This window comes from Stegostoma tigrinum, chromosome 2 (assembly GCF_030684315.1).
Source record: "Stegostoma tigrinum isolate sSteTig4 chromosome 2, sSteTig4.hap1, whole genome shotgun sequence".
Taxonomy (NCBI): domain Eukaryota; kingdom Metazoa; phylum Chordata; class Chondrichthyes; order Orectolobiformes; family Stegostomatidae; genus Stegostoma; species Stegostoma tigrinum.
In genome coordinates, this window is record NC_081355.1 from 84,191,622 (window position 1) to 84,203,708 (window position 12,087).

A 12,087-nucleotide genomic window follows, 5' to 3' on the forward strand; every position below is an offset into this window, starting at 1 on the left:
CAATGGCTGCAATATTAAATCATGCTTAACTTTCAACATCTATATTGAAAACTAATAGCCGCAAATGATGGCTCCTTTAACAGACACAAGTACCTACCATCAAGTAATGTATTCTGCAAGAAAAGAGAGGTTATATATTGAACAGAAATTATAAAATAACAGATAACAGTAGTCTTAACAAGTAGCCCCAGATAAAGATTTTCAAGTGATCTTTGAAATGTTAAATTGGAATGCACAAACTATATATTGGTGAGTAGAAATTAGTCATGTTGGCAAATAATGCAGACATATAAAATCAGATTTCCTACAAAATAACAAACCTGCTTAAAAGAAGAATTGTTGTTATTGTTGCAGCTCCTTCTGCTTCCACGAAAATCATGCACAATGTTGCTCTAAAAATGGTTAACAACAGATAATAGAAGAATTTCAGCTGCATAAAAGATAAATAAGTTGGCTGTTATAGTTATCTATGATTATTACCATGAATGAAGGCACCTTGGTGGGCAAGTTATAAAACTTTCCACTTTATTTTTCATTGAAAGTACACGACAAAAATTTCTACACTATTCTAATTTCTATGTGATTGAACCAATTAATGCCAAGTGAATGTACTGACTATCAGTTTTAAGAAGTACCGTCATAATCCACTGAAGCACACAGTATCATCGACACTATTTAACAGGGCATGCAGTGCAGAAGAAAAATTAGTTAAAGCTGTAGAGAATACTGGTTCATCTTCAACTTGAGTACTGCATCCAGTTCTGGGTGCCACACTTTAAGGAAATTGGACATATACTACAGCGAGTGAAAAAAAATCTATACTATTTATTGGACTTTGTTCGCTAGGAAAGCAATTATCCTCAATTATTCTTAGACAATTGTAGTGAGCTGCCATCTTCAAAGTGCCAAGTCCCAAGGTTTTAGCCCAGCAACAGTTAAGGAATGGTGATACAGTTCCAAGTCAGGATGGTTTGTGGCTGGTCGGAGAACTTGCAGGTGGTAGTGTTACTGTGTATCTGCTGACTTATGATTCTCAGCGGTACAGGTCACAGATTTAGAAGGTTTCAAAAGACCCTTGGAGAGCTGCTGTTGTACATTTGTGAGATGATACGTACTGTTGCTAATGTGTGCCAATTGTGGAAGAAATAAATCTTTGAGAGTTTGAGGGTTACCAATTAAGGAGACTAACTTGCCCTGGATGGTATTAAGCTTCTTTAGTATTGTTGGAGCTGCATTCATCCAAACATGTGGACAGTACTCCAGCTCACTCCTGATTTAACCCTTATAAATGGTGAACAAACGTTTGGAAGTTAGGAGTTAAGTTATTTGCTGCAGAATTCCTAGCCTCTGCAGCCACAGTAGTTACATAACAGATGCTGTTAAGTTTCTGGACAATGGAATTCTACAGGATGTTCTGACTGGAGTTTCAGTAATGGGAATATAATTAAATGTGGCGGAGATTCTCTTTCGTTGGAGATAGTTATTACTTGGCATTGGTGTTGCAGAAGATTACTGCAGAGTCCACATGGATGTTGTTCACATCTTGCCGTATATGGAAACAGGCTACTTCTGTGTCTGAAGAGTCATGAATGGTGTTGAAAATTAAGCAATCATCAGTGAACATCCCAACTTCAGATCTTTAAGTCAAGGGCAGTCAATCTCACCTCAAGTTCAGCTCTGTCATAATAAAAACAGAAAGTGCTGGAGAAACTCTACAGGTCTAGCAGCATCTGTAGAGAGAAAAGAGTTAATATTTCAAGTCCAGTGACCATTTGCCAGAACTAAAAGCATTTTCCTAGTTACTTTCAGTTCTAACAAAGGGCACTGGTCCTATAATTACACAGAAACCAGAACTGTTTGGTATCAAGGGAAGATTTAATCTGCTTCTCTAAGCCTGCCTTCAATAGCTGGACTACTCTTTTCACCAGACCATTAGATGATGGATGGTATGGAGGTCTCTGAACATGCCAAATGCCATTCAGCTTAAGGAAATACTCAAAATCCGCACTGGTAAATAATATCCCATTGTCCGTGACCAATACTTAGAGAGTCCACACATCACGAATAACGCTCATAGATTTTCAATCGTCATCCCTGATCTTGCCAAATGAATTCTGGGCATATCCAAACACTTTGGATGAGCATCCACAATGACTAAGAACATTCAGCCCGTGAAAGGACTGGCACAGTAAACACGTAACTGACTCCAGGGTTTTCCTGGCCATTCCCATGAATGTGGGGATGCTGCTGGCAGTAATTTCTGTCCTTATTAGCATCTGGACCCTGCCCCACCAATGTAGCTATGTTAGCATCCAATCCTGGCCACCACACATAACATCTTGCCAACATTTTCATTTTAGAAACACCTGGATGACCTTGGCGAAGTTCAGCCAGTATCTGGCAGTGGCCTTACTTGGGACAATCAATATTACATCATTAAACCCACATACCAAATGGTCTCTCAGCATCTCATTGAGGTTTCACCCAAAATCACATGCCTCCACCGCCGTTTTAACTGTCAAAAATCCTGATACAGATTCCTCCAGTTTTTGAACTGTCAAATTAAACCTCAGAATTAGAAGAGGCTTGGAGTTGTAATATTCATTAGCTAAATCCCATCAACTCTTGAAAGGTTTTGGTATTAGGTGTTACAAGGAAAGTTACGCTCTTAACAACTGAAAATGCTGCATGTCTGCAAGCAGTCAGAAGAATGACTCGTTGCTTTTCATCTGCCCCATTGTCTTTTGGCCGGAAAAAAAATACATTCTTTCCACTCACTGGGCCCGTCTTCGAGGGCAGGACGATATTGTTTAACCCAACTCAGAGCTGGCTGTTGTGAGCGAGTTTTCTTCAGGAACATACTGTTTTCTCTTGTCGCCACTGAAATAACTCCAAGGAGGCAGGTATCCTGTCATTAAGTCACTTTTATTTACATGTGCAGAGTACATAGACTCTGTCTAGCTTGTTCAGTGCCATTTCTTCATCTGATTGGGCCAGATTAACAACCCCAATCAAAGATCATACAGACCATGAGATGAACCTGGCCCTTGTTCCAATCATTACAGAGGCTGGTTCTTAACTGTCCTCTGGGCAATAGGAAAGGAAAATAAATGCTGGCTAAGCCAACAACACTGTCATCCCATGGATAAAATAAACAGTGCTTCACTGACTCTCTGACTCATGGATAAGAGAAGAGGCTTCTTCTGTTAACAATGAGAGATGAGACTGCTTATGTTAACCATGCTATATATGGTTTAGAGGCAGAGTTGGAGTTGTTTCTATATTCAATTAAGGATGGTGGCCCAGTTCCAAAGACTGGCTAATTAGAAGCCATCTCTATTTCTTGGAATATTTTGTCAGCATTCATTTCTTCAGTAAACACAGGTATATTGTAAGGGGGCTCCCTGATTTACAAACAATTTTTAGTTTGATTTACAGTTTGCTCACATTCCACCTTTCACAGTTGTTGGAATGTATCTAGTTTGTAATTTTAACATACTTTCTTAAAGACTACTTAATACTTTTCTGATTTTTGATACCATTTTATCCTCATTTGCCCTCTTCTAATTTATTATTTTGACTTCAGAAAGTTATTTGCTCTTCTGCATGAGTTAACCGATATAATGCTTTGATCACTCTTACACAAGCATTCCTTCACAGACAAGTGGTCCACTTGGCCCACCCATTCCCCAGCCTGGTTGGACTCAGATCACACCAGTCAAGGTAGTTTTCCTTGAACCTATGTCAGAAATTCCTCTGCTACTTTTTCTTTTATTCAAACAGTATCCAAATCAATAACTGAATATAATACAAGCCCCAATTGTCACTGCTCTACAATTATGGTCTATCTCTGATTTTCCTGCAGTTTTTCTCTTCTAATTATCACTCATTAATTAGACATCTGTTGAATATTTGCATAGCAGAATCATGCATTTTTTTATTTCTCAATACTAATCAAACTTTGTTTTCTTAAGGATGCCCTCTCTCTCCGAAATGGCAATGTCTTCCATAGGCAGTACCGCTATTCCAGCGTCTCTTATGTCTTGCCCAAATACACTGGCTTCTTGAATTAAAATATATTGTCCATGGTTTCATTATTGCTGCTTTACCATATTTATATATCTCACAAGCCTTATTCATAAGTCTTTATGAAATGACATATGTATTCTGAACCTGTCCTTCTATTCTTTGTTGACTTTTTGCCTACTGGTATGAAATATGGCATTTTAATTTGCTTTCCTCTGCTTAAAGGAGTAGTATGCAACTTTTACTTTATACGTCTGACTTCAAGATTTACTGTCGGCACCCCAGAGTTACTTCAGCTGACCTGAGAAACGTAGGCCTAAAAATTTGCTTGAGGAAATATTCTATCATATTTTTAACGTCTGCCCACAACATATTTTCCCATTCCTACATATTTCCTATAGTTTCTTTTCACAGAAACATAGAATCCCTAAAGTGTGTAAAGAAACTGCTTGGCCCATCAAGTCTGCGCGGTCCTCCAAAAAGCATCCTACCCAAACCTAGCGCTCAACCCTATCCCCGTACTCCTGCATTTACTATGGCTAATCTACCTAGCCTACACATTCCTGCATACTGTGGGGCAACTTAGCATAGCCAATCCACCAGCCTGCACATCGGAGTGTAGGAGGAAATTGGAGCACCTGGAGGAAACCCACGCAGACACATGGAAAGCTCCAAAGGAATATTTTAAGAATCAAAGCAATTTTTAATGAAAATTTTACAAAAAATTATCAAAACATAAACAGCTAAATCTACACAAAACATTATATCAGCCCCAATTAGAGTATTGCCTTCAAATTCGAGCACACACTTTAAAACTGGTTTTAGAAGTTTTGAAGAGGTTTCAGAAGAATCCCTCACTTAATTACGTTGTAACTACAGAAATGGAAGGCTATCACCAGAACACAAACAAGAACGCTAAAATAATTGTCCAAGTTTCCAAAATGTATTCTTTAATTTCAAATTTCTATCACATAAGGTACCTTTTCAGTCAAAGAGATTCAAAGAAATACCTAGTTTATAAATACTTGTATCCAATGGATTTTTACTTGATGGATTTGACCACCGATTCATTATCATTGACTTAGTTTTAACTGTCTTGCCAGTTTTGCTATTTACCCAGTAAACCGTAAAGGGAAGGATGAGCAAGTCAAAATATAGAAATAAACTGATTTGTAGAATTTGCGGAAAGAAGCCTCTCGGCACATTAGGTTTTCACCATCTCTCCGAACCGCGCCTTATCCAGACCCAGGCCCCTACGCTATCCCCATAGCCCTGCATGTCCCATGGCTAACCAATCTAGCCTCAACACTACCAACATTTCAGCATGAACAATCCACCTAATTGCACATCTTTGGCCTGTAGGAGATGACCTGAAGGGAACTCATGCAGACACAGGGAGAAAGTGCAAACTCAACACAATCAGGTGCCCAAGGATGGAATCGAATGCAGGTTCCTGGTACTAAGAAGCAGCAGTGCTAACCTGTGAGACACTGTGCAACCCTTTTGAATGTTAGCTGAACGTATGCCTATTAGGGTCAGATGCCCAGTGTACTATTGATAGGAGGGATGTTCTGGAAAATATTATTCTGCATGTGTAAGATTTACACTTGTCAAAAGTAAGCACCAAATTAATATGTGATTTCTTTTGCCAGTGAGTAGTTTTTGATATGGCAACATGACCATTCAGTAGTACCTACTATTCAGCAGCACCTATCAATCAGTAGCATCCCTTAAATTGTTGCTGGGGTGCTCAGCTGAAAAATCCCATTGCTCCTAAGGACAGAGGTCTCACTTCTCCAAGAGATGATTCTCACTCAAAAGAGGGCTGAAAATTCTTGCTGTAGTCATAGTCATAGAGATGTACAGCACAGAAACAGAACCTTCAGTCCAGCTCGTCCATGCTGACCAGATATCCTAAATTAATCTAGTCCCATCTGGCAGCATTTGGCCCATATCCCTATAAACCCTTCCTATTCATAGGCCCATCCAGATGCCTTTTCAATGTTGTAATTATACCAGTATTCACCACATCCTCTGGTAGCTCATTCCATATGCGCACCACCCTCTGCATGAAAAAGTTGCCCCTTAGGTTCCTTTTAAACCTTTCCCCTGAACCTATGCCCTCTAGTTGCGGATGCCTCTATTCCGGGAAAAATACCTTCTCTATTTACCCTATCCATGCCTGTAATGAACTCCCCACCCCAGGAAAAGACATTGCCTATTTACCTTATCCATGCTACTCCTGACTTTATGAGCCTCTAAGTTTACCTCTCAGCCTCCAACGCTCCAGGGGAAATAGCCCAGCCTATTCAGCCTCTCCTTGCAGCACAAACCCCCAAAACCTGGCATCATCTTTTCTGAAACCTTTCCAAGATTCACAACACCCTTTCTAGAGAGTCTAAAGGAGCCATGATATTAGAAGTGATGCTTTATTACGGTGATATTGAATTGAATTTTGTAGATCTCAATTTCTAATCTTAATGAAAAACAGACTGGACTTTGGAAATTTTCAAGTAGTTAAATCAAACTTTTGCTCTTACAACATTTATTTAAATTACTATCTATTCCCAGAAACTCTCTTCATACTTTTCTTCAAGGGGCAACAAATATTTTAAGAATCAATGCAATTTTTAATAATCATTTTGTAAAAATTATCAAAAATTAAATGCTAAATCTACACAAAACACTACATCAGACCCAATTAGTATACTCCTTTCAAGTTTGAGCACAAATTAAGAAATAGGTTTAAAGCTTTGAAAGTGGTACAGGAGAATTTCTCACTTAACCATGTTATAACTAAATATGGAAGATTATCACTACAACACAAACAAGAATGCTAAAACAACCATCCAAGTTTCTTAATTGCTTTGTTCATTTTCAAATTTTTATCACATTAGGTACCTTTAAGTCACAAAGATTTAAAGAAATGCTACATTTATATCCAATGGTATTTTGATTTGATGGGCCTGACCATTTATTTATTATCATTGACTTAATTTAAATGTCTAGCCTGTTTTACTGTTTACCCAATAATCTGTAAAGGCAAGCAACAAGCAACTCAAATTCTAGAATTAAATTGTAGACGTACCAGAGCACTGGCAGGAGCTACTTTAATTCTAGAATTAAATTGTAGAATTTCTACAGTACCGAAAGAGGCCACTCTGCTCATCAAGTCTTCACTGACCCTCCGAACAGCATCCCACACAGACCCAGGCTGCCACCCTACCTCCGTAACCCCACATTTACTCATTGCTAATCCGTCTAGCCTGCACAACCCTGGACACCACGGACAATTTAACATGTCCAATCCACCTACCTGCCTATCTTTGGAATGTGGAAGGAAACCAGAGCACTGGCAGGAGCCTAAACAGAATCAAAGAATATATACCAACTTCACAAAGGCAGTCACCCAAGGCTGGAGTAAAGCCTGTGTCACTGACACTGTGAGGAAACAGTGCTAACCACTGAGCCACCATGTCATCCAAGAAATGGACTAGTGGAAGTTAAGGCCCAAGGGGTACTTCATCAATGATGAGTGTGTTTAAAAGAATATTAGTGCTGAATTAGCATAAACAATCTAAGCAGGCATTATCCTTGAAGCGGCAGTAAATAAATTTTGCAATTACTCTGTGTTGGCCAATGCTAGATATCTTATGATGCAACCAATTGATAAAATAGTTGTAACTTCAAACTTCATAGTTACATTGCCATTGTCATCAAAAAACTACAATATCAACTGGTTCTACTTAAACTGGAGGAATTAAGTGCACAAGTTGGCAATGTACAGTTCATTTACCAGAATAGTTCACATGCAAACAGATGAATAAATTTTCAAATAAAGTTATCTAAATGCAACAACTCTGCAACAGTAAAAAAAATGCTTTTAGTTTACAAAATGCCAACAGCCATCTAATTCTCTGGCCAATGGCAACAACATCTTTAAGCACATTTGCTCAAGCAAAATGCCTTCATCTGTTTAACACCAAACTGACACACCAAGCTACAGTCTGACAAATTACCATCACAGCTGAATGAAGTTTATTAATGTTAAATTGCATTGGAATCAGCCTTGAAAGATAACTTCACCGTGAACATGTCAAGGAAGCAATTCCCCAAAATTTGACTTTGTTTATATACTTACCATATTAAACAAACTTACTGTCAGGGTTTCAGGCTGAAACACTGGCTTACCTGATCCCTGGATGCTGTCTGATCTGCTGTACTTTTCCAGCCTCACACCTATAAACTAGGAAAACCAATTCATCTAATATTCAATTCTTTAAAGCTTTATTCTTTTACTCAAAAAAGTGCCCAGTTGTGATTCCAAAATTATTCTAATACAGAGATAACAAGGCGTAGAGCTGGATGAACACAGCAGGCCAAGCAGCATCACAGGAGCAGGAAAGCTGACGTTTCGGGCCTAGACCCTTCAAGAAGGATCTAGGCCCGAAATGTCAGCTTTCCAGCTCCTATGATGCTGCTTGGCCTATTGTGTTCATCCAGCTCTATACCTTGTTATCTCTTATTCTAATACAGCCTCCTTTTAATAATTTTATACTTGTGAATATTTAATTTTCACCCGATAATGTAATCAGATACTCTGCCAAATAGAAACAACTTAGGCGATTTTCCTGGGTTCAGACCAAACCTGTGTAGAAAATTTTAAGTCCAACTGCCTGTGAGGCAAGTGTATTTGGAACCTTACACTCTGGTTCTCTTGCTCGAAAGCAGTGTGCTCTGAAATATTACTCCCTGGGGAAAGCTAGAATTACCAATTTTAAAGAGTGAGATAGAGAATCGTTTCAACAGAATGATGTTACCTCATCATCATCAGCATCATACTGAGCATAGTGCTGTTCCAGCAGTTCTCTTTGATGTCGTTCCTGCTCCAGAGTTTGGCTGATCAGCTGAGCAACCTCACTGCTCTGGCCAGGTTTCTCTCGCCCAATCAGGAACCTGCAGAATAAGTCATTCTCCATTTATTCTCTAACCATTATCACTTAAAGTAACTGAATAGCAGCAAATAGTAGAAAACTGAGCAGCTGAACATCTCAAATGAACATATTCAAATTGTACATTCAACATAAAATATCATATAATTTCAAAAAGATACTATGAGGAAAACATATTTTACTTCTCAACTGACATTATTTCATTTTATACAGCATAATACAACTGCTTCACATTCACACATATTGGATTCAATACCAGGCACAGAAAAAAAAAACACTATGTTGATTTAATCATGGAGATAGACTGTAGAATGCAGACCGAATTCCTCGGGTTCCAGAAAAAGAAAGGTTTTAAAATTCATCTTGAATTACCTTCAATTATGTTCACAGAGATCCTTCATAGGCAGGCTTAGATTTATGATTGGACATGTATATTACGTAGAAGTAGAAAGCACAGAATGAGAAAAGTCTATGTAGTGTATTATATACAGAGACAGATAGACAAATGCAATCAGACTTTCCTACCTCTGTATTCACAACGAAGTAAAATGAAAACCTTCAAATACCCTCAAAATTGACCTCAATCATTTTTATCCAGGCATTTGAATAACCACTCCCAGACTCTGTGAATACTCTATTCCAAACGTCAGTTTGTAACTTAAACAAAAGACTTAGCAAATTATTAACAACATAGTGATGTAGCAAAATAAAATTTAATGACCAAGTAATCTTTACTGGTCTATGCAATAAATCCAAATATGGGGATTAATTTAGCTAAGCTGGCTAAAACTGGTTTGTGATACAGAGAAATGCGAATAGCATGGATTCAATTACCAGACAAACATAAGTTACCATGAAGAACACTTCTTCTCAACCTTTTCCCATGTTGAGGCAAGATGATCCTCACGTTAAATAACCACCAGTGCATCTCTCCAATGAGAGACCAGCCCTATGGTCTGGTATGACTATGGTGACTTTACCTTTAAACCCAAAAGCCTTTGGGGAGCTGAAAACAAAAGACAAATGAACAGCAAACAAACACTTAATAACTTAATAAAGCCAAACTGGTCACATTACTTAAGTGGTTTTCACGATGTGTTCCTGCAATCATAGATGATAGTTTCAAAGTTGATTTTCTAAAGATGTCACTAAGGAGATTCACTCAGACAAAGGCAGTTATGCTTAGCTTTCTATTCTCTGAACTTCCAACAGAGGTTAGGCAGGGAGTTTGCAAATCTTTTATTGTCCACAGAAAATACAGTTCAAAACCTAATTCCAACTCAGACCACTCCCTGCCAGACTGATTGCCTCCTCCATAAAGTCGCAGTTATCATTCAACATCTGCCATCTGTTTGAGCATTAGATCTTTTCCAAATTGCTGGAACCAATTCACAGATTCTGATCTCATTACTAGCCAACTTCTGTTATCTGTTTGTAATGTTTTCCCTGCAATGAAGTTTCTGTGGAATCTTTTGGTCAGGAACCAACCCACAATTAACTTTCAGACCCAATCTCACAAAAAAGTTTGTTTTCTCTCTTTTCCTTTTAAAATAAGCTGTTAGCCACGGTCCAAAAGTCATCTTTAGCCCACAGTTCTCAGTTCACAGTTCCAAACCAAAATTGATAAAAGAATAAGAATCATGAAAAATCAGCAAGTGTTCTCATAACTGCCATAGATCTATGGATTATTAATTTCCATATGATACAAACAGACAAACAAGTAGGTTCTTCAGCCCCTCCTCAAGGATGCTCCTCAGTGGTGAGAATGTTGGGAAAATACAGTGAAAATGAAAAAATACAGTGGAAATGAAAAAAAGTCAGATTCTCGAGAGAGGAAAAAAATGTTCCAATTTACCCCTTAAGGTTTAAGCAGCAAATACAAGACCTTGTGACCGAGTAGCAACCGCATTTTTTTCTATGCAACTGCATGTTCTTATTCACAAAACTCGCTTCACTTCTATGTAGCTCCCAAATTTCCTTTCCTTCCCACAAAACTAACCGGAGCAAATCCCTGATTTGCCATTTGCTTCTCCCGAATTCAGACAACTCTGCCTTCACCGCAACATCCTTGCATGGTCCATGGCTCCTCTATTCAAATGGGCTTTAACCACAGAAGGGGGCATCTCCCTAACAATTAGCATCACCAAATCATCATGCTATTTTTGGAACAACCCAGGCACCTTTTTAGCCATTCAGGAATTCACTTAGGAGCCTGGGACACTTAGAACTTACACACTTTGATCAGATTGATCATGGGGCATACAGTGATGATATCGCCACTGAATGTCAAGAGGCGGTGGTTAAATTGGAGATGGTCATTACCTGGCATTTGTGTAGCATGACTATTGCTCCACAGTGCTATAATCAGTTCATGCATCCTCTCTGCAGTCTGTAGACTTGTCGACGTTGGGAATAAAAACCTTATACTTCCAGGCTGAAGCTTCTCCAAAGTTAAATTCTGGATCACAATGCCTGCCTCACACAATCACACTCTTGTTTCTGACGATGGGCCAAACTTAATCTCATTTGCAGAAACCTTGTTGTCCAATTTTGAAAAAAAAAGTTTCCTATATCTTCAAAACTGGGATTAAACTGTGCTTCCAAGCATTATCAAATTCTGCTCATTCTTTCTTATAGAAATACGTTTCTCAGGAGTAACTTGTTAAATTAGTTTGATGGCTTTTCCTTGTAAAATTTCCAACAACTGCATGAAACCTTGCCTCAACAAATGCGTGGAATCCTCACTGATTCCATACTCTTACTCGTAACATGGATGCAAGCATGGAAATTCTATGCAAGCCAAGTTCTACCACAATCACTACAGACTTCATGTAGCCTCAAATGTTGTCCACATTAAACTGTAATGCTTTAACTTCAATCATCAACAGCACATTTTAAGGATTCCTACATATAATGTGAGCTGCAGTCAAGGAATTGATAGGGTGCGAAAGAAGAGGTTAATCACTGGTCATTACAGTATCTTCCATCCTTGGTACGTATGAATAGGCTGTTCATCTTTCACAAGGGTGCAACTTCACCAGGCTGGACAGTGACAAAAACACTAGACCCAACATACCGTGTGCAAGTGAACACAAAAGCACAGCACAAT

General features: G+C 38.6%; 1 protein-coding gene across 8 annotated transcripts in view; it reads right to left on the bottom strand.

Annotated features, from left to right (window-relative positions):
- Positions 1-12,087, bottom strand: part of ppp1r9a (protein phosphatase 1, regulatory subunit 9A) — a 284,663-nt gene that overhangs the window by 153,220 nt on the left and 119,356 nt on the right. For 6 of the 8 annotated variants that reach the window (XM_048557927.2, XM_048557918.2, XM_048557967.2 and 3 more), the window contains exons 5-6: positions 8,847-8,982; positions 321-392 (exon numbers count right to left, since the gene is read on the bottom strand). In XM_048557927.2, coding sequence (XP_048413884.2) covers positions 321-392; positions 8,847-8,982 — 208 coding nt within the window. The remainder of the gene's footprint in view (positions 1-320; positions 393-8,846; positions 8,983-12,087) is intronic. The other 2 variants (XM_048557978.2, XM_048557949.2) reach the window with 1 other exon arrangement.